The 22,547-nt window shown below is 46.1% G+C and overlaps 1 protein-coding gene across 1 annotated transcript; it reads left to right on the forward strand.

The window, feature by feature from the left end:
• The first annotated feature begins 2 nt into the window (after positions 1–2).
• SF3A1 (splicing factor 3a subunit 1) lies at positions 3–20,051 on the forward strand. The gene is made up of 16 exons (XM_048821260.2): positions 3–143; positions 5,604–5,716; positions 6,899–7,103; positions 8,021–8,278; positions 8,728–8,802; positions 10,555–10,705; positions 11,225–11,418; positions 13,331–13,448; positions 13,568–13,753; positions 14,327–14,448; positions 14,607–14,849; positions 15,684–15,894; positions 16,693–16,844; positions 17,769–17,870; positions 18,078–18,149; positions 19,265–20,051. The coding sequence occupies exons 1-16, from the start codon at positions 81–83 to the stop codon at positions 19,364–19,366; spliced, it is 2,367 nt and encodes a 788-aa protein (XP_048677217.1). The 5' UTR covers positions 3–80; the 3' UTR covers positions 19,367–20,051.
• Positions 20,052–22,547: the final 2,496 nt, after the last annotated feature.

Genomic DNA, 22,547 nt, shown 5'->3' on the forward strand with positions numbered 1-22,547 from the left:
GGCGGTGTCGGTCACGGAGCGGCTCGGCCCTTGCCGCCCCAGGACAAGCACAGGCTGCCGCGGGCTGCTGAGGCGGCACCATGCCGGCCGGTCCGGTGCAGGCGCTGCCGCCCGCGCAGCCAGCGCCGCAAGAAGGCAAACAGGTACCGGGCTGTCCGGGGCGGGCCGAGGAGGCGGGCCCGGCGAGCCGGGGCCCGGCGAGGAGGGAAGGCCCGCGCGCTCCAGCCGGCCGGGTCCCCAGCGCGGCCCCGGGCTCCCCGCGGGTCCCGAGCAGGCAGCTCCCAGCATGCAAAGCGGCGCGGTGCATGCTGGGAGCGGTAGTTTCCTCGGGCACCAGGAGCCGGTGATCCGAGCAGGCTGTCAAGCTAAGCAGGGCCTGCCCCGGTCAGGGCTGGGATGGGGGACCCGGCCCTCTCCCTCCGACAGGGAACCCCCGCGCGGGGCCGTGGTCAGCGCCCGCTCAGCCTGTAAGGGCAGAAGGTCTGTCTCGTCCGATCTGCACAGCGCAGGCCACAGCACCTCGCCCACCCACTCCTGTAATCGGCCCCTCACCTCCGGCTGAGTGACTGAAGGCCTCAAATTGTGGTTTAAAGACCTCAAGTGACAGAGAATTCACCATTGACACTAGTTTAAAGCTGCGAGAGATCTGTGCGCCATGCTGCAGAGAGAGGCGAGAAAGCCCCAGGGTCGCTGCCAATCTGACCTGGGGGAAAATTCCTTCACAACCCCAAATATGTCAATCAGACTAGTGGTCCCTAAGCTTCTGGTGGTCCCTCCCCTCCCCCCCAGCAGGGGTGGGGTAAGGGGGCCACAGCTGGGGTGGATCTTGGGCTGGACCAAGGCAGGAGTGGAGCCACAGCTGGGCTGCGGTGGGGGCCGGGTGCAACTCTGCTGCCAGCCTCTACCCGGGCTGGGAGCGGAGCTGTGGGTGGGAAGGGGCTGTGTGGCAGTCCCTTCCTTCCCCCTGTGAGGGCTGGGCTGGCCCTGCTACAAACCCCTGCAACGTTCCCCGGTGCCCTCCTAGGGGAAGCACTCCACTCACTGGGGACCTCTGAGAGACCCTGAGCATGTGGGCAAGACCCACCAGCCAGACACCTGGGAAAGAATTCTCTGGAGTAGTCAGAGCCCTCCCCATCTAGTGTCCCATCTCCAGCTATTGGCAATATTTACTGCTAGCAGTTACAAATTGGCTATATGCCATTGTAGGCAGTCTCATCGTACCATCCCCTCAATAAGTTTATCAGGTCAGTCTTGATGCCAATTAAGTTTTTTGTCCCAATGCTCTGCTAGGGGGCGCTGTGCTGAGGTGTGCTCAGCAGGGGCTCTGACCCCTGTGTGCTGCAGGGAGTGTTGCAAGACTGTGGGTGTGTAGGGGTGCTGATCTCTGTCAACACAGAGCGTTAGGGTGCAAGGCATGAATAAAACTCAGTCTCTGCCTCGCTTGTGGGTATTAAAAGCTCCCGGGCTCTCTTTGCTTGAGCCCTGTGTCCTGGAGCACTGCCATTTCTGGTCTCGATGTCCCAGCTCCCTGAGTTCTTTGTGGAGTTTTAATGCATAACATCTTCCTTATTTCTTATCTTAAACTTTTATCTAGGTTTGCTGTGCTCTGTTAAACAGCTACTGTCTTCTTCTAGAGAGGCAGTGTGGTCTAGAATCTACAGCACTGGGATATAGGAGACTTGGATTCCATTCCTGGCTTGCTGGGTGACCTTGAGCAAGTCACTTCACTGCCCTGTACCTCAGTTTCTCTATTTGTAAAAGGGAGATAATGATACCAACCTCCTTTGTAACGTGCTTTGAGATCTACTCATGAAAATCACTATATGAGGTAGCTACTCTGCCTTCGAACTGGCTGCATTTCAGCACTGTGTGAAGTGAGTTATCTCAAGGTTTCTCACAGTGCTTGGCAAACTAAACAGGGAATTGCTTCACCCACCACTAAAATGCAACCCCTGAAGGCAGAAGCTGTTGAACAGCTCACTACAACCCAACTTGATGCTAGTTCAGGACAGAATGCTAAAAAGAAGAGTTTATCCACTGGAAACTGAAGGAGGAACAGGGGACAGAATTGTAGTATACAAATTGGAATTTGCCAGGAAATCTGGATTTATGAAAAGCTTATAATTGCTTGGGCTGTTGGCTCTGTACTGGAGGAAGAGGGAGAATATCACCTACAGAATCTCCTATCCAAGTACTGATCTGTACTATCTTTGCTTAGCTAGATATGGCTGCACAAAGTGTAGAGTGATTTGATATTCAGAAGAGGGGATCTGCAAACATCGTAGAGCCTTATGTTTGACTGAAGGGAGAGAGAAATTCATTCTGGTGCTTACAGTTCTGGAAAAAAAATCTCTGACTCAAATTACTTAAGCTTAATTCTCATTGTAAAGGTTTTATTTTTCTAGGTTGGTAAAATTCTGTTTGGTGCTTTCTGTTCCTGCACAGCTGACAGTGTGGACTAAGGAGTTTCACTTCGGTCAATTTTGGAAGACAGTGATTGGTTGCTCTTAAGAATTTTTCTTCCTACCTGCCCATTTGCATACCTCTACAGGCAGCTGGTTCCCACATTCTTATATTCATCTTGTGCCTAAGCTCCCCACAGACACCTGCAACTCCTTATGAGTCAGTCAACCAGCTAGGCAAGCAAAAAATGCTGCATTTGTGTCTGAGCCAGAATTTTTTCAGTGAAAGGCTCATGGTGGTGCAGCTGTGATGGCCTCTCTTGCTTTTCTTTGAATCCAAATGAAAAAGTCTGAGGCTTGGAATCCTTTCTCCTTGAAGGCAGAAGGGTCTGTTACATCCTGTTACAGCAAGGCTTGATACCCTAGCACTGAGATTACTCACAAAGACCCTAAAAGTATTAGCAAAAGCAAAATCCAAGTGATTCCCTACAGTGCATCCAGTTGAGATGCAGTGGCCCAGGTCATTTGGATCTTTTTCTAACCTGGAATTTGTGACAAACATGGAAGAAAGTTCTCTAGCTCCTTCTTGATGTAATTCCCACCTGGAAGCTGCCATTAGCATAGCAGAAAGCAAGGTTGCCCAGTCAAGACCACATAAAGGTGATTTTCAAGGCCACAGGTCTTCAAGATGTTCTCTCATCCCACTGTGTGGGATGGGCTAAAGTTACTGTTACTCAAACTGGTCCCATGAGCAAGATACCGTCCAGACCATTTTTTCCTCACTCATTCATCCCCCATTGGGCTCAGTGCAGTTCCATCCCCTGACACATTCTGTCCAGCCCAAGGAGTCCTTATGGTGGTGAGAGGATTCTCACAGCCTGGTATTCCCCTGGATGATCCATGTTCTTCTCCTGCCATGTGGGTAGAGCAGTATCTTTTTCTCTACCCCAAGCAGGGCTTCCCATAACCAGAAGACAGCTGAAGATTGCATGAAATCCACTAATGATCTTGTCATGCCAATCTAATTAACCTGTGAAATGCTCAGATACTTATGTGATGGGTGCTGCTATATAACCCTAAAATAGACACCAAAACTGTTCACCTGGCATTCAACATCCCAGGCTGACCAGAACTAACTCTGATGAATAGAAGCTGTCCCAGTGTTGCTAAGAAATAGAAAATACTGCGGGATGCCAGAAGTAGATTCTTTTGCCACTCGAGTAAATTAGAAAGTTACCAAATTGTTTAGCAGGTTCAGGAAGCCACGGGTGCATGCAGTGGATGCTGCCTATATGAGATGGGCAGGGAGCTTGAAATACGGATTTCTGCCCTTTCCAAAGATGGAATATTTGTTAAACTTACCACTCCAATGTGACTTTGGGAGACTTGATGTTCCAACTTCCTGCTCCTAACCAGAAGCTTAAAATCATCTGTCTAGTTGTCCCATTCCTTCTGCCTCCGAATTCTTTCCGTCCCCGACCATGCACCAAAAAAATATTTCCTTAGCATTTTGGAGACTAAGTGGCACGTCCTTTGTGATACAGAATTATCAGATTTTTCTCCCTGGGATGACTAGTGTCTAGTAGACATCCAGTTTTCTTCACAGCCTGTAAAGGGTGTAGGCAGCTCTCTGTGCTGTTTGGACAAATACATTTCTCTAAACATGGGCCCATTTGCTTGAAAGACCTGTAAGATTGAGTTAGAGTTGCATTTTGGGTTGTCAGCTTGAGTCTTCTAACGTCAAATTCTTGTTCTCAGGGCAACAGGAAGGAAAGTAGAAGGGTTTATAGCAGTCTTTTATTCCCATATCACATGATTTATTTAGGCTCTATCCATCTGAAACCATTTTCACCCTGCAGTCCCTCCATAGTCTACTCTAGAGTACTAATGTTTTAAGTCTCCTTGTTCCTCCCTTTTGAGTCTATGACCACTCTCCCCCTACACTTCGTTTTTCTAATACAGCTTTGCTTTGGCAATTTTTCCTTTGTTCAAGCATATTGGAGAGAGATCTGTCCACTCCAGTAAATAACTGCTTCATGTCTTCCACAAGGATAAAGCAGTTCTCAGGAAGAGTTCCAGGGATTGTGCTCAAGTTAAGGTCTTTCTTTCATATCAGTCAGGAAATTGACTTATAAGCTTTGGTTCGTTTCTTACAGAAGGACTTTTGGCACAGTTTGGAGAGGGTCAAAACCCTTAAGTCTCATTTACATGGAATTCATTCAGATTTTAGCTCCTTATTTGGGGTCTGAAAGTGTCTCCAAAAAGTTTCAAAGCTTCCAGATCTGCTCTAGCTAGATGGTCAAAGTCCTGTATTCTGTATATGATGTTGGGACTTCTCCCCCAGCAGCACTTAAAGCCCACTCTACTGGGCTGTGGGCTGAAAGGGAAAGGGCTTCAGTGAGAATTGTTTAAGGCTGCCACCTGGTGGCCGTTCTTATGTCTTGAGGCACTGTTCCTTTGATGTGTTATCCTCTGCAGCAGATGCCCTAGGCAGGTTGGTGCTCAGTATTGTTGCTTGGTAAAGAGCAGGGGAGCCAGTGGATGCTGTTACTTGGAGCCTAATGGTTCAAATTGTTGAATGAGTAGGAGCAAAAAGGAAAAATCACTTTATCAGTAACCTGAATTTGTTCAACAGAGCTTTTGACAATCCAGCATTTGACCCTTTCAGGCTTTTAATAATACCTTGCTGTTCTATAGAACTTTCCATTAGCAGATGTCAATGTGGCTTCAAAGGAGGTAAGTATCATTATTCTATTTTATAAATGGAGAAACTGCGGCACTGGGGGGTGAGGTAACTTGCCCATGGTCACCCAGCAGGCCAGTATCAGAGCTGGGAATAGAACCCAATCTCCTGAATCACAGTCCAGTGGCTACTACTTGACACTGCTAATTGGTCTCTGTCTCCCAAGCTCAAACAGCAAAAGGAAACCTGTTGATCCAGATTTGCTGTGCTTTGTCTCAGAACCTGATTAACAGATGATGAAAATCTCCCTTTCTGTTATCACCAGCTTTGATCTTGTTTGCTATAATTTAATATCCTGACAAGCTGATTGCAAATTCTACAGTGAAGAGAGATGCTTCCATACCTCATCTTATCTCCATGTAACCACTATGTACTGGGTGGCAGGACTGTTGTTTTGGTTAAATGAGGTGGTAATATGGTAAGATTGTAGAAAAAGCTCTCATTTGATCTTACTGCAGCCAGAAGATGAGCCAAAAGAGGAAGCGGCACCAGCCAAACCTGTTGTGGGAATTATTTACCCTCCTCCAGAAGTCAGGAATATTGTGGACAAGACTGCCAGCTTTGTAGCCAGGTAAGTAACACTAGATTGGGCTCTCCATTTCATGGGATTTTTCAGGCCTTCTTGGGAATGCCACTCACTGCACTGATCCAGAAACTGGAGCAGGTCTCTATGTTAATTGGCATCAGAATGTGCTGTTCAGTTGGTGGGGCTGGGGAATGTTTTTGTGCTGCCTTGCAAAATTATAATGAAAATTTACCAGTTGAGGTGCAAAATCTACTTGCTTGTCTTTGCCACAAGGAGGATGGTAGACAAAAACAAGATTTTGCTTCTCTGTCAAAAATTACACCCTCAAGGTAAGCTGGTGAGTAAAATTTGCTAAGGGTGCTTTAGCAGTTTGCATAATTGTCTTTATGGTAGATCACTCCCTGTTCTGAAAGAGAACTTGGTACATTCCAGGATTCTAACAAAAATGAGAGACTAGTGCCCTCTCGAGAGATCAAATTAACTAGAGGTTCAGTGACCATATTACTTTGAACATCTTTTTCAATCTGCAAACCAAATTATAAGGTTTATAGAACGTCAAGAACAGACGTACCTGCCTCTTCCTTGTTGGGGTGTGAGGGTAATTTCCTATACTTACCAGTATATGGTTCTGTAAACTGACTCAGTTGGTATGAAATGAGTCTACTAGAAGGGCATGCAGAGTTTTTGGGGTCTTAGTTTAACAAGTTTTTAAAAATTGAAATGAGATCTAGGTCTACTTGAATCATTGTTCTAAATGCTGACACTCCTTGGTGCAGTACTTCTGGTGTAAACAGAACTAGTGCTAAGCATGATCGTGTGTGCTTGGTGGGGTGAATAAATGTAACTAGTGAGAATTGTTTAGGTTGTGATGGTAACGGAAGTAACTTTCTTCTGCCCCCTCTTTCCATTCTACCTGCTGCCCAAGAAGTTTGCATATGGTGGGCCCATTATGCTAGCCTGTGCTCCTGTAGATAAGCATCCTACTACACTTCCCATTATTGTGGTGCGGTAGAAAGCAAATAGTGTAGGGCTCCAGCACAGAAGCACGTTACATGGAAGTGATATTTGGTAGCGTGGGGAGGAAGACCACGTTCGTCCTCAGAGGGGAAGAGGGAAGTTGGTGCATCAACATTACTTTTAGTAATTGTGAAGAAAATGGGTTTTTTACTTCAGTGTTGATGCTGACTCTTCTCAACTTGCTCCCTTCCCCCCCCCCCCCCCACACAGAAATGGTCCAGAGTTTGAAGCTCGAATCCGTCAGAATGAAATAAACAACCCCAAGTTCAATTTCTTGAATCCCAACGATCCCTACCATGCATACTACCGGCACAAAGTCAGTGAGTTCAAAGAGGGCAAGGCACAGGAGCCTTCAGCTGCCATCCCCAAGGTCATGCAACAGCAGCAAAGTGCTCAGCAACAGCTTCCCCAGAAGGTAAATGGTTCATGTCTGTTGTTAGCCAGGAGTTGGCTCATAAGGTGTCAGTTCTGATCTTGGTCTTTCAACCTCCTTGCTCAAACAAGCTGTGGGTTTGTTCTGTGTGTTCACATTTTCACAATGGAAATCAACACTGAGAGACTTTGAACTCTGTAAGTGCCTAGGCCTCTTCCTTTTGGGACACATAATGTATGCCCCTCGGTGCTCAGGGGTCATATGTCCTGAAACTTGACAAAGCTGAGAAGCCTGCTTGTATCTCAAAGAAAGGTAATTTGCTGCAGGTATTGATCACAATTGAATGCTGGTTTGACTAGGAATATTCCTGATTGGGTATTCATGTGATCGCTAGTCTTGTATATATCTAGAATATCCTGTCAGAAGTAAATTGCTTGACAGCACCCTGCAATCAGTGCAAGATTTTGCTGGGCTTGTGGTATGCATTGTTAATTCCAAGGAGGTTGTTCCAAGACTGTTTTCTCCAGTTATGTTGGCTTCTCAGCAACATTTTGTACTCCATACTTTGAGATAATCTGACGTAGTAGGGACCTAGGTCAGGTATGCATTAGCTGACAAGGCCACTTGCTGAACCTACCTGCTTCGTGTACTCTGTACAGTCAGTGATCAGATGTTTTGTGGTTATGTCTGTTAGGAGATTACAGCTACATCCCATTTCTGCTTCCAGCTATGTTTTGTGTCTGAGTAAGCTTTTGTCATCTTTTTGCAGTGGGCCTATTTAAATGACTCACTCATGAACTATATTATGTTACTACCTTTTCCCTTCTTTGCAGTTATGGCACCAGAGATGTTAGTGATTTTTTTCCCTTCAGTTAATAAAAGCCAAACAGTTACTTAGGAGGAGTAAGTAATGGCTTTCATGGGTGCAGTTAGTGAGCTGTCCGAATTTCCCCCTGTAGGTACAGGCTCAGGTGATCCAGGAGACAGTCGTTCCAAAAGAGCCACCTCCAGAGTTTGAGTTCATCGCAGATCCTCCCTCAATCTCAGCTTTCGACTTGGATGTGGTGAAGCTTACTGCACAGTTCGTAGCTCGGAATGGCCGGCAGTTCCTGACTCAGCTGATGCAGAAAGAGCAGAGGAATTACCAGTTTGACTTCCTGCGCCCACAGCATAGCCTTTTTAACTACTTCACCAAACTGGTTGAGCAGTATACCAAGGTACTCTCTGGGCTTCTGTCTCTTCTTCTGAAAGCATTATTTCAGCATTATGAAATAGCCAGTCTAGAAAGAAAGAAAAACTTTTTCTAGCTGTCCTCTTTTAAATACCTGTCTTTGAGTACAGGGAGAGGATGTTTTCTTCATTGTCAGAAAAAGGTGTACGGTGCCTAACACTGAGAGCCTAAACTTGATTTGGATGTTCTGAGTGCTACTGTAATGCAGATAAAAGTTGTCCCTTTATAGCAAGAGAAGCAGGTGAAATGGCCAAGTGTGGGAATACTATACCTGAGTATTGGTGATAGCTAAAAATAGGGTAACAGGAGAAATGGAGCTTAGCTTCAAGGGATCTAGTCATAAGATTCATTTTTGTCTAGTGCAGAAAAAAGATAATTATGACAGCTTCCTTAATTATGAACCAATTTATATGATCTCCTGAAAATGTGTTTCAGATCTTGATTCCGCCTAAAGGCCTACTTATCAAACTCAAGAAGGAGGCTGAAAACCCTAGAGAAGTCCTGGATCAGGTAACTTATGACTAATTTCCACAAAACTGCTGAAGCTGTCTTGTTCTGAATTATTTCTAGTTTTGAGCTCAGCATCTTTCTAATTATTGACATCACATGTAAGCACAACGAGAATAAAGTGTGGGAACTGGGTATTTCAAACAGTTTTTCAAGCATGGGGAAATAAGCTGGTCTGATCAACCACTTGTGTAGCACACTTTATGTCTTAGACCTGGGGGAATTCTGCACCAAAAAAATTAAAATTCTGTGCACAATATTTTAAAATTCTGCTAATTTTATTTGTCAAAATAACACTCTATAATCACGTTAGTTTCAGTTATTTTGGTAATTTATTTCAAAATACCTGTCAGCAAGTATGTCCGTAACAATACAGACGCACAAAAATTCCCCTCGGAGTAAAGAGTTAAACCTCTATGACAACCCACTTCCTCTTTCTCTGCCCCCTCCCCCCTAGAGCTCAGCCGGGGGCTGGACACTTTCCCCCTCTTCTCCTCCTCCCCCCCCCCCCCCGAGCCCGACCAGAGGGCACCGTGGCCCAGATACTCATGCTCTCTACACCCCCCACTCTCCCAAGCCTTGTTGCAGGCACCCTAGGCCCAGACATTCACCCTCTACCCCCCCAGAGGTCAGCTGTGGGCCCCCCGCTGGCCCAGATACTCATACTCACACCCCCTACCCTCCTAAGCCTAGGGATCCAGAGGGAGAAACAGCCCGATCTCCTGAGGTCCCTTCCAACTCTGATAGTCTATGAGTCTATGAGCCTCATGCTGGGTCCTGGACATGCAGAGTTTCCTGCGTGCTGCCATCTCCTTCCTTCAGAGCATTCTGGGAACTGCAACTGCTGGGAATCCTCCAGTTCCCTCCCCTCAGCCTCCATTTGTAAGCTGGGCTCTGCCAGGTTCAGTGGCCCTCACTGGCGGCCAACATCTCTGCAGTCCATTTCTGGCGGCTGGGGGGGAAAGGAAGGAAATTCTGCATGCACAACATTAATTTATGCAAAATTCTGCATTGCACAGTGGTGCAGAATTTGCCCAGGTATTGTTTCATATTCTCTGTGTGTATATAAAGTCTGCTGCAGTTTCCACGGTATGCATCTGATGAAGTGAGCTGTAGCTCACGAAAGCTCATGCTCAAATAAATTGGTTAGTCTCTAAGGTGCCACAAGTACTCCTTTTCTTTTTCCCAGGAGTAATGTCTTCATGAAGCTGTACTGCGTAAAGCATTTTCCCATCCCAAAGAGTTTACAATCTAAGATCTCAGTTGCTACTTGTAGGTTTCTTAATATACAGTACCTTAAATCTTTAAAAATTAAAGTTTTCCTCTATTTTCAGTTTGGAACATGACTGCGTGTTTGTGAGAAGTATGTCAAACATTTCCAGGTGTGAACCTGTCAGGGTTTGAGATCTGTCTTTTGGAGTTCTCACTATTCTTAATCTAAAAAGTTTGACATCTGCACAGTGCCGAACCTGCAGCCCATACTCAAGCAAACCACTCCTTGAAGGCAGTGGGAGTTTTGCCTGGTTGCTGCAGGATCAGATTCAATTTCTAAATTTTGAATTAACTGACTTCCAAGGGGTGCCCATGTGGCTGCCCTGGAGGCACTGACTATGTTGGGTCTTACATATTTCGGAGAATAGAGGTGAACACTTGTGGGTGTTGTGACTTTTTTTATGGTTCCTAATGGGTTCTCCTTTGTATACTGTGACATGCTTCCCACTTCTGTGACTCAGTGCTTTATGCCTCCTTGTGCAGGTGTGCTACAGAGTGGAGTGGGCCAAGTTCCAGGAACGAGAGAGAAAGAAGGAAGAGGAGGAGAAGGAGAAGGAACGTGTTGCTTATGCCCAGATTGATTGGCATGACTTTGTTGTTGTGGAAACAGTGGACTTCCAGCCCAATGAGCAAGGTAGGAAAACTAAGTGACACAACCGCTCTGTGACTTGGCTTCTGTTTTGTGGGGATAATACGTGCCTTTTGAGAGCTGCTGGAAAATGCTGTCAGTAAAAAAATATTAGATGGGTGCAAGGTAGAAGCATATGATGTCCCTTTTAAAATATGAACTGAAAAACTTTATATCTGCTGAGTTCAGCTCCTGTTTCTTCTGCAGATAGTGATGTCACTGATACTTAATCAGTACTGCTTTCTTTGTGACTAGCAGCTTCCAGTGTCATCAACTGTTCCACTGAAAACCAAGATCCCTGAACTCCATTGCTGCACTAGCACCCCACTGTGGTAGCTGCTTCCCTTTCTTTGCTGCCTTCAGTCTGTGTCATCACATATCTTCATGTTGGCATTTAGATCAGTCTTATCCCTAGCCTTTCCCTTCTATATGCCTTTGCTCCCACGAGCCCATCAATACAACAATCTGATCCCACCCCCGTTAGTTTCATTAAAGGGGATTGGTGCCTGTGTTTCTTTGTTGCAGGGAACTTTCCTCCTCCCACCACTCCTGAGGAGCTGGGGGCTCGCATACTGATCCAGGAGCGCTATGAGAAGTTTGGTGAAAGTGAGGAAGTGGAGATGGAGGTAGAGTCAGATGAAGAAGATGAAAAGCAAGAGAAGACCGAGGAGACCCCATCTCAACTAGACCAAGACACGCAAGTGCAGGATATGGATGAGGTAAGTAGCTGGTGTGATAAAGAGTACTTTCATTGATAGGACTTTAACGTGGCTTATGGGGCTCTGCAAGCTCTGACTTCATAGAGTCCCTGTGCTGCTTAGTGTTCAATGACCGTTATCCCTAAAAATGAGCTCAATCTTGGCCCATTAATCTGTTGGCTAGAAACCCTTCTCATCCATTGAACCAATGAGGAGGACTGTGTTTGCATGTTCTCTAACAAAGTACAATCTCCATGAGAGAATTCCAGGAATGTTGCTGTAGAGAGAACCTAAAAGATTTTGTCATATTAAATAGATCACTTTTCATTGTACAGTTGACACATTCAGAAGCCCCTGAGATGTTTACTTGTTGTCAAACTACTAACTTAGCTGCCTTAAGGGAGAAGAGATGAGAAAGGACTATGGTTAGGGCCCTACCAAATTCACAGGCATTAAAAATGAGTCAAGGACCATGAAATTGGGTCTCCCCCTGTGAAATCTGCTTATGTGCTTTTACTCTATACTAGACAGATTTCACGGGGGGAGACCAGTGTTTCTCAAATTGGGGGTCCTGACCCAAAAGGGAGCTGCAGAGGGGGTCACAGTCTTGTTTTAGGGGTGTCGCAGTATTGCCACTTTTACTTCTGCACCGCCATCAGAGCTGGGCAGCCGGAGAGCGGCAGCTGTCGGCCAGGCACCCGGCTCTGAAGGCGGCGCCCCACCAGCAGCAGCGCAGAAGTAAGGGTGGCAACGCCCTACCATGCCACCTTACTTCTGCGCCACTGCTGGCGGTGACTCTGCCCTCAGCGCGGGGCTCCCAGCCAGCAGCCGCCACTCTCCAGCTGCCCGGCTCTGAAGGCAGCGCCCCACCAGCAGCAGCAGCACAGAAGGAAGAGTGTCGATACTGTACCAGGCCACGCTTAGTTCTGCCCGGCTGCTGGCGGTGACTCTGCCCTCAGCGCGGGGCTCCCGGCCAGCAGCCGCCGCTCTGCAGCTGCCCGGCTCTGAAGGCAGCACCCCGCCAGCAGCAGCAGCACAGAAGGAAGAGTGTCGATACTGTACCAGGCCACGCTTAGTTCTGCCCGGCTGCTGGCGGTGGTTCCGCTTTCAGAGCGGGGCTCCCAGCCAGCAGCCGCCGCTCTCCAGCTGCCCGGCTCTGAAGGCAGCGCCCCGCCAGCAGCAGCAGTGCAGAAGGAAGGTTAGCAGTACTGCAGCCCCCGCTACAATAACCTTGCAACCTAACCACCCCACAACTCCTTTTTGGGTCAGGACCCCTACGATTACAACACTGTGAAATTTCAGATTTAAATAGGTGAAATTTATTATTTTTTTTTTTAAATCCTATGACCGGGAGATTGACCAAAATGGACCATGAATTTGATAGGGCCCTAGCTATGGTAAACCGTAGCCCCCTGGTGCCAGAACTAAAGATGAGAGATGCAATTATTTAGAGAAAAATGGGGTACCTGGTTCCCTCTTTGGGCAATGATTAGACTCTCCACTCTCCTTAAATTACAGCAACACTAGTGCTGGCTCGCTCGCTGCTATTTTAAAAATCTCCGTAGAAGCATAGTGCAGACTGCTTGATTGCAGTGTGCTGATCTCTGACCCTTGCATTTTTCTGAATGAGGTGTGGTCCCATGGCACAACCTGCTAATAAAGATATTTCACGTGGCTTGAGGTTTCCCATGGAGAAACTGTCAACAAATGAAAAATGAGAAGCTTAGGTATGCAAAGAAGAAAGCCTGTTTCACTTCTGTAACGTGTACTCTTGAGCCAAGATTGTTTCAGTCGTGGAGTGACTGCACAAGCTCTGTTCACTTGATGCATAGATTTTTGCCCTATACGACTTTCAGTGCTGTTGCTGCATATTCTGTGTTCTAAGATATTTGATCCCCTGTTAATAACTTGTAGGCCTTGTTTTAATTTTAAGGGCTCAGATGACGAAGATGAGAGTCAGAAAGTTCCACCTCCTCCTGAGACCCCGATGCCACCACCTCTTCCTCCAACTCCAGATCAGGTCATTGTGCGGAAAGACTACGATCCCAAAGGTAAACTAGAGTTTGGTGACAATGAGCAATTTAATTTCTTACTGAATAGTCACACAAGAACTTACTTCTATGATGTGCAGTCAAGTTAGGCATTTTTAACAATGGTTTTGTTCCTTCAGCCTCCAAGCCATTACCACCAGCACCAGCCCCAGACGAATATCTTGTGTCTCCCATCACTGGAGAGAAGATTCCTGCCAGTAAAATGCAAGAACACATGCGAATCGGCCTTCTGGATCCCCGCTGGCTGGAGCAGCGGGATCGGTCTATCCGTGAGAAACAGAGTGATGACGAGGTCTATGCCCCAGGTTAGTCTGGTGCCCCTCACAAGCCTCCAAGACTTACTCATTTAAAAACCCAGTACACAGTTTAAATCTAATTTAGTCATGTCAAACTGATCTGTATCAATGGGGACTTTGACATATCTTGAAATGGTGATTTGTGTACTGTGCTGGTTTAGTATACATATTCTGATAGCCATCAAGAACGCTGAAGCTTTCCTGTAGACATTGTTCTGCGCCCACCTTATTAACTGAAGTTCACTCTTTAGTAACAGTGGTATTGGACCCATTGGTACTGAAAATATTCTGTGAAACAAAAGGGATTAGAGCAGTGGTTCTCAATCTGTGGCCTGTGGGCTGCTTGCAGCCCAGTCAGCACACAAATGCGGCCCATGTGACATCCTCTGGGCCATACAGGTAGTATATATATATTGTGCGGATGCAGCCCACATAACATACACTGAGCTGCATATGAGGCCCACAGTGGTAAATAGGTTGAGAACCACTGGATTAGAGAATTAAGCAGGACTCTGAGTTCTGTTTTGTCATATGAGAGAAAATGTCTAACATCATTTTTCCCCGATCTCTGCCTGTCTGCAGGTTTGGATATTGAGAGCAGCTTGAAACAGCTGGCTGAGCGCCGTACTGATATCTTTGGTGTGGAAGAGACTGCTATCGGTAAAAAGATTGGAGAAGAGGAGATCCAGAAACCAGAGGAAAAGGTGCGGTGCAAATCCTGCTGTAACCTCGCCGCCTGCTGTCCTTAACCTGTAGAAATGGGAGTCTCGAGGGGCTTGTTCTTGCTGTGAAACAGCAGCCCTCACTTATCTGCTAATCTGATCAAAATTTTGACAGTCTGATACGTTCTTCTGATTTCCAGGTGACCTGGGATGGCCACTCTGGCAGTATGGCCCGCACACAGCAGGCTGCTCAAGCCAATATCACCCTCCAAGAGCAGATCGAGGCTATCCATAAGGCCAAGGGGCTGGTGCCAGAAGATGACAGCAAGGAGAAGATTGGTCCCAGCAAGCCCAATGAGATGCCCCAGCCTCCACCTCCCTCGGCAGCATCGAATCCCCCATCTAATGCTCCCCCAATTGCATCTGTGCCACGCCCTCCATCGGTAAGCATTCTTACTGTCCAGGACAAACAGCTGCTTTGATGCTAAATTGGAAGTAGGTTTTACTGCTGCTGAAATGGGTCATGGTAGGGTGCTGCTTGGAAACGGGAATAGCAAGTTAAGAGATCAGTTTGCCAGATTAGCTCTAAACCATAAAATGGATCCTAGAAGTAAGTTTAAAATATATTCAAAATGGAAAACACGTTAGGAAGGAGTTTTCCAGCAGCTGAGGTATTGTAAAGAGGAGATGTTGAACTGGAGAGGAGAGAAATTCAGACAGTGACAAATGGGAGAGGAAGGAAGTGTGGACTGGGGAGTCGCTCAGAGGGACAGGAAGGTGAACTAGATTAAAGGGTGAGAGCCAAGGTGGGAAGTGAAAGTAGTAATCTTAGGCAGAGGCGTAGGCACGAGAAATGGTGGTAAAGGTGTGCAGCTCACTCAGTCAGCCCCACTGAAGTTGTCCTGATGTTTGAGGTCGGCAGCATTCTGCTCATGTGGCTCTGTTCAAAGAGCTTCTGTTTCTGAGCCCTTTTTTTTTTTTTTTTAATGGCTGTGCAGTGTGGCTCCTGAGTGTGGAGGGGGGGAAAGTAACTACTGACTTTTGCTGCTACTGAGGCTTCTATACCCAATCCCAAACTTCTGGGAATTTGGAAGAACAGCAGTAGCAACTAAAAGTACACACACCCCCAACCACTAAGCTTATATTCCTAAAACTGACCAGCCAAAAGATTCAGAATGTGACGCTCTGCGGCTGTTGATCAGCTCTTGTGACCAGTATAAGAAACTGAATCCCTGAGTGCCTGGAGCTGCACCTGGTAATAAATGTCTTCTTTCTAGATGCCGCCTCCTGTTCGCACCACTGTTGTTTCTGCAGTTCCTGTCATGCCTCGTCCCCCTATGACTTCTGTGGTCCGTATACCCCCAGGCTCTGTCATCGCAGCCCCCATGCCACCAATAATACATGCCCCACGCATCAATGTTGTCCCGATGCCGCCATCTGGTCCCCCCATGATGGCCCCTCGCCCGCCTCCCATGATAGTACCAACAGGTCAGTGAGTCGAATAATTTTTCAGCGTAATTGCTCCTGGAAGATGCTTATATGAATATCCCTACTCTGTGGTGGGCCATCCCAGTGAAAATTAAAGCTCTGTGGCACTTTCTGAATGAGGATAGACCCAAGTGACCTGGCCTGCATTTCTTGTCATTAAAATCCGTTCTAACTTCCAACCCTGTGGATGAGCTATTGCTGAGTGAATAATGGCTATAGTAACTGCCTCTTACTGCAAGCACAGTGCGGGAGGTAATATCTTGTGTTGGACCAACCTCTGTTAGTGAGAGAGACGAACTGTCAAGCTTACACAAAGCTCTTTGGGTCAGGCCAAAAAAAGATCTCTGTATAAGCTCGTCTCTCTCACCAACTGAAGTTGGTCCAATAGAAGATATTCTCTTACCCACCTTCGCTCTCTAATATCCTGGGACTGATACAGCTACAACACTCTAATTACTGCAGTAACTTACCAGCCTTTAATTAGAGTACCTTTCAGACCAACTGTGTATGTTGAGGTCTGTGCTTCTGTTGACGTGTGTGACTGGGACCTTTTACTTTTCCACATGAGCCACAAAAATATGTGCTGTTTATTGGCTCCCCCGGTCTCTTCCCCACATGGGAAGGCCTTCATGTAGCATCATATGTTGCATGTTACCACTAAGTATATTAATTTCCCCCTTGTCTAGTGGTGTTTCCTTTAGGGTCTGTGCCAGTCTACTGCAGAAACGTGTTAAGGGAACTGTTCTTGAATGTCATGTGTAGATGTATATGTAGCTGTTTTTTCCCCTCCTATTTCAGCATTTGTCCCAGCCCCTCCTGTGGCTCCAGTCCCTGCCCCAGCACCAATGCCTCCTCACCCTCCACCACCCATGGAGGATGAACCTGTGTCTAAGAAACCGAAAAGTGAGGACAGCCTGATGCCAGAGGAGGAGTTCCTGCGCAGGAACAAGGTATATAATTTGAGTAGCACCATAGTCCAACCGCTCGCTGTGCATTGCCGGGAACTCTGACCACACTGGAGTATTCAGTCTCTCCCCAAAAGAGGCCATCTCCTCTAAAATGGAACCTGAATCAGGAGGGCAGCTGGCAGGCACAAGTGCCCCATGAGAAATTGACTGTGTCTCTATGAAGTAGCTCCTTCCTGTCACTCTGCCTAGAGCAATTGAGTGAATTTAAATTTACCTGAAAAGTTTTATGATTGTTTACAAAAACTTAAGACTTCCTCCCCTGGAGAGAAGGACAGCATGGGGAAGTCAATCTTAAGGAAAGGCTAAGTATGCAGAGTGGCTTTTAGTAGTTCTCCAGTTAACACACACATGGTAAAGACCTATTAAAGTGTGTCCACTTCCCTACAAGGAAGGAAATGTCCCCAGATCAAGGAGACTTGGCTATTAAACTGAGCTATAATTCCTTCCCCTTGTCGGTCACTCATTGAATCTTCTCTGAAAATGAGTTGTAAATTCTTCAGGGTAGTGAATACTATTGTCCTGTACTTGTACAGCACAATAGGGGCCCTTTGTGGTAAGTGTGTGCATGCATACAGTACAGTTAATGCTGTTTGTAGAAGGACCTTGGTAGTGTTCCCCATGTCACTTGAGTCAAACCACCCAATGAACAGCCAGAAGTTAATAAGGAATAACTGGGGGGAGAGGGGGCAGACCAAACTCTTAACTGACTTTTGACAAAATAACTTGCCAAGTGAGAGTAATGAAGCAAATAAAACAATTAATGTTGACTCCCTAGTAACAGGGAATTGAAAGGTGCAAGTTGGCGGCACCCAAAGGAACAGCAAAGTGGTTGCCTCTTGTCACCACATCTGTCTCTATGCATAAAGGACCATCTGTGTGTGTAACTACGTTTAATTTTTTTCCTAGGGTCCAGTCACAGTTAAAGTTCAGGTTCCCAACATGCAGGACAAGACTGAATGGAAACTGAATGGCCAGGTGCTGGTGTTCACCCTTCCGCTCTCGGATCAGGTAAATGGCTTGTTAACCTGGTCTTAACTCCTGCTATTCCATTGCTAGGAGAACAGCAGCTAAACTACCTGGCCTGAGGCTGTAAACTCTGGACTCTCCCCACATTGCAACTGTGTACAGTTTGTGAGGGAGGGAGGTGGGTGGAGCTGCCCACTTGTGCTGTGGCCTGGGCACTGGAGGGACTGAGCTCTCTCTGCTTGTTCTTAGGTCTCTGTTATAAAGGTTAAGATCCACGAGGCCACAGGGATGCCAGCAGGGAAACAGAAGCTGCAGTATGAGGTGAGTATGTGACAGTGTTAACCCTTCAAATGGTGCCTTGCTGCTTCCCTGCACTTTTTCTGTACAAAAAAAATTTGTAAGGCCCTGAAAGCTGCCTCACTCTGCCTCTTGTGTGCATGCAGTACAGGGCAATCTTTAATTACATCACTCAGAGTTTGGGCAGAGGCCCTTTCCCATTCAGTGCACAGGCTGGATGGCAGACGGTGAATGAGAGAGATTCTGTGGATTTGCTCTCATCTTGTCACCACTGCAGTATAAATCTGTTGAAGCCAATGGGCTTTTTGTGAATTTACACTGGTGTAACTAAGCTGATTTGAGCCCTCTGTGTGTATTGGTGTTGAACACTGTACCATATAGTATGTACTCATTGAAGTAGCTTCTTCAGAGCCCTGCTGCTTTGAGTGTGTTCTTGTGTGCACTGAATGAGACTGTCTCCCTCTCCTTTCTCATCTTTACTCCAAAGACTGTGTACATGTTGATTTACAGGGTTTGCCCATGAAAATTCCACAACTCATGCACATGTATGTGCAGAACATCAAAATATTGAGAAACTTTAAAAAAAAAAAAAAAACTTACTACAAAGTATAATCATGCATGAAGTAGGATTTTAAAGCCATTGTAACGCAGCCAACTCTAGAGAGACTTTTGCTAGAACACCAAAGGGAACATATCCCCACCAAATTTCGGCCTTTCCTGCCAAGGCTGTAGAGCTATTTAAAAAAGAGGGGAAAATAAAACAAACTCCTTTCTTTTATAATGGCAGATATGTATATTCTCTCTCACACGATACGTAGGTTCTGAAACCAGTGACATTTCTGCTCTAATCTTTAAAAAATTCACTTTTGGGCAAAACCTAAGTCTGTTAAACTTCACCCTGGAAAAAAAGTAAACATTTGTCTCTGCACTCTAGCTGCAATGTGGAAATACTGTGACAGCACTGAAGCCTAACTCTTACTATCCAGCTCCTCCACCTCATCCTTCTCTCTGGGAGACTGGGATCCCTCCTCTGTACACCGAACCACCCTAGGTCCCTCCTAGTTTAGTAGTGAATTTCCTGATTGCCCAGATAGTTGAATATTTCTGGAGGGAGCACTGAGATCTCCTGTTTCTTGCAGGGCATTTTCATCAAGGACTCCAACTCTCTGGCATACTACAACATGATAAGTGGCTCTGTGATTCACTTGGCACTCAAAGAAAGAGGAGGCAGAAAGAAGTAGGAGTCGGGGTGCCTACAGCTGTCAGAAGCTCTGCTCTTTGTGTGAACCCGAGGACTAGAGTCCTGCAGCTTCTGGGGACACTGACAAGCTGAAACATCAACCATGTGTTACTTACTAATCCCCCCACTTCAGAGCTATTGACTATATTTTGGTCCTTAGTCCTGTATCCAAAAATCAGACCGTTACAGAGCTGGAGAGAGTTCATATCGCCCAGACAAAGCCATGTAAACGTTGTGACGTTGCGTATAATTTCACAGCTCTTGTGACACTGCTAGAATGCTGGTCTTAATGATCACTATTTTCATTTAATTCCCTACAGCAGCAGTGGCAGCATTTCAGTTTGAGGTCTTGTCTGGATTGGACTTTTAAAATCCATCTTCATTGTGCAGCAGGGTTTGTGATGACACAGGGAATATCGCCTGCCTGATTAAAACGTTAGCCTTTTCACTTAATCTTTTTTGTATTTGAGAACTCCTTTATTTAGTATAATAAAGCCCTTGCTCCTTCTCTCTGAAATGTACATGTAAGAATCTCCTGCAGTAATTGTCTGTGGATTTTATCCTTCTTCGGAATAACTATACTTTGCTGCTGGTTTTGATAAAGAGGCTCTGAGATTGTGTTTCTGATCATCCTGTACAGTATGTGACTTGTTTTAATAAAATTCTGATCTCAGTGGGGAATCTCAGCAGTGACTCTTCATTTCCTAGTTGTGGATGTCCTCTATATTGAGACCTACCCAACTCTGTAGCACTCCTACACTTATCCCAAAAGGCTTTTGAGCAACTTATATGCAAGCACTTAAGGTCTTTTCAACATAGAGCTTATTTGAGCCCACTGTGTACTTCCGGGAGAGTATATCTGTCTGTGTCATTGGATCCTTCAGTCAGTTGTTGTCTGGTGCTTCAGGAGATCTTCATTGTTCGATAGCAATGATTTTAAAAGCTCAGAATTTACTATCTATTACTCAGACATCTTAAAAAACAAAACTAGCCATGTCCTGTAAGTCTTTTTTTTTTTTTTTTTTTAAATATGAAAGAGAATTCTTTTCTTAGAGGTGGCAGCATGAGGAAAGAGACTTGTCTTTTCATGCCCATTACACCATGTGTCAAGGACAACCTAGGACATGCTCCCAGTCCACAAAGGGGTGGACAAGAGCAGATGATATTGCTGTAGAAAGTGGGCATGGCCAGAGCCCAACAGTGGTAGCTGGTAGCACTCCAGGCCCATGGAAGCCAGCAGTTACTGGTGGCCAACTACTCTTCAGCTGGCCATGTGTGGCTGAGAAAGTAGAGCAGCATGGTAGTGAGCTGGATGCACTATACTAGACCAATGTGACCTATGCCATAGGGGAGGGATCTGTGTTCATGGCTGCTGAAAGCCAGGCGGAATGTAGTGTTGGGCATTATGGATGGAGGTGCTTCTTGCTTCTATCTGGGAGGAATATGGTGCTGACTTCCTTTTTAAAAAGGCAAAACAAGAAGACCATAGTTCGGTGCCTGGTCAGTAACCAATTACGGGTGTCTCAGTTCTTCAGTGTTTGGGGAAAGCAGAGCGCAGTACCCCAGGTCACAGAACTGCAGGGGTGGCATACTCAGGAAGAGAGCATTAGGTGGGGTCTGATGGGCCTAGATTTGGGTGTTAAAACAACTGGCATAGCCAGGGGGTGGGGTTTACCCCAGAATCAACCAACAGACACTGGTATAACTCACTCTCTGGGGTTTTTAATCTACAACCCTGTACAGTCTTACTCATTACAGATTTGGAGAGTCAACTCTATGAAACCCATTTTCAGCTTGGGGGGTCAGGGGATTAAGGTCTGGTGGGAATTATGTCCTTATGAAGCTGTGACTAACACAGCAGGCGGGGAGTGTCTGGGCAGAGGAATGAAGAAGCTCCTGTCTTTCCTTAATGGTGTTTGCCATCTGATGGTCTGACCACCCCTAAATCCCACTGAAGTTCTGGGGACTGATCATGCCTAGGGGACTTGCAGGGTCCTTGGCTAGTCTGGAAACAGAAGTGTGTCCAAGAATGCTTTACTCCATCTACACCTGGCAAGGAGATTACACCCACGCCTGTTGGCTGGGGACCTTGCCATGAGTGATCTACACCTTCCGGTTACCGCCATGCTGGATTATTTCAACATGTGCTTTCTGGGACTACCACTGGGAAACCTCCAAGCAGTGCAGAACATGGCTGCCTCCTCACTCTTATGCAGGGAGTATGAGACCTGGATGCTCTGGACTTCCCTGGCTTCTGATTCTTTTCCAGGTGAACTTCAAAGTGTTGGCTTTGATCTAGAAAGCCTTTTATGGCTTCCATCTTGGTGACCCCCTCTCCCTGCATGCTCCATCCCAGCTGTTGAGAAGTACTCTAGCACTGAGATTGACCTCCCTGGTGTTTTTGCCTGGAGCAGTGTTTGTAGTGGAAGGCCTATGATACTGGAACTTGATTGGACGTAGCCCGAGTTTGCTGACCTTCAGAGTGTGTTGTAGGGACTATTTTTCAGAGACTGTTCTTGAGGATATGGAGATGAGGTGGTCCAACAGGTTTTTCTGGGGCAATGAGTAGTTGTATTATTGTAATGTCTACAAGCCAAGTCGTGCACTAGGACCCTCTTGTGCTAGGCACTGTACAAACATCCATTCTCAATCGTCATTGGCTCAGTTATAGAAAGATCTAGTTCAACCATTGTTGGTACATTAATCTAGAGACCATGGTAAGTACATGCTTATAAAATGGAAAAAAATAATTTGAAACATTGCATATGATTTAAAAATGCAACTTTTATTGAAATCTTGTATCTTCTTCAATTGCAATACAAAGGGCAGCACATGAAAACTAAGGCTGTTGAGAAAAAGATAGTGTGATCCAGTGGCCAGAAGTTGAACCGAGACACATTCAGATTGGAAATAAGATGTAAATTTTTAACAGAGTAATTGACCCTTGGTAAACTTGTTCCAAGGGTCATGGTGGATTCTCCTTCATTGTGGCACCTTAGAGACTAACCAATTTATTTGATCATGAGCTTTCGTGAGCTACAGCTCACTTCACGAAAGCTCATGATCAAATAAATTGGTTAGTCTCTAAGGTGCCACAAGTACTCCTTTTCTTTTTGCGAATACAGACTAACACGGCTGTTCCTCTGAAACCTCTCCTTCATTGGTAATTTTTAAATTGACCT

This window comes from Caretta caretta, chromosome 15 (genome assembly GCF_965140235.1).
Source record: "Caretta caretta isolate rCarCar2 chromosome 15, rCarCar1.hap1, whole genome shotgun sequence".
Lineage (NCBI taxonomy): Eukaryota > Metazoa > Chordata > Testudines > Cheloniidae > Caretta > Caretta caretta.

Excerpts from the sequence above, each read along its gene's own strand:
- SF3A1 (XM_048821260.2), top strand. The coding sequence starts at position 81 with ATGCCGGCCGGTCCGGTGCAGGCGCTGCCGCCCGCGCAGCCAGCGCCG. Across the intron at positions 11,419-13,330 it reads AAGTGCAGGATATGGATGAG|GGCTCAGATGACGAAGATGA; the intron begins GTAAGTAGCTGG and ends TTTAATTTTAAG. Across the intron at positions 14,449-14,606 it reads TCCAGAAACCAGAGGAAAAG|GTGACCTGGGATGGCCACTC; the intron begins GTGCGGTGCAAA and ends TCTGATTTCCAG.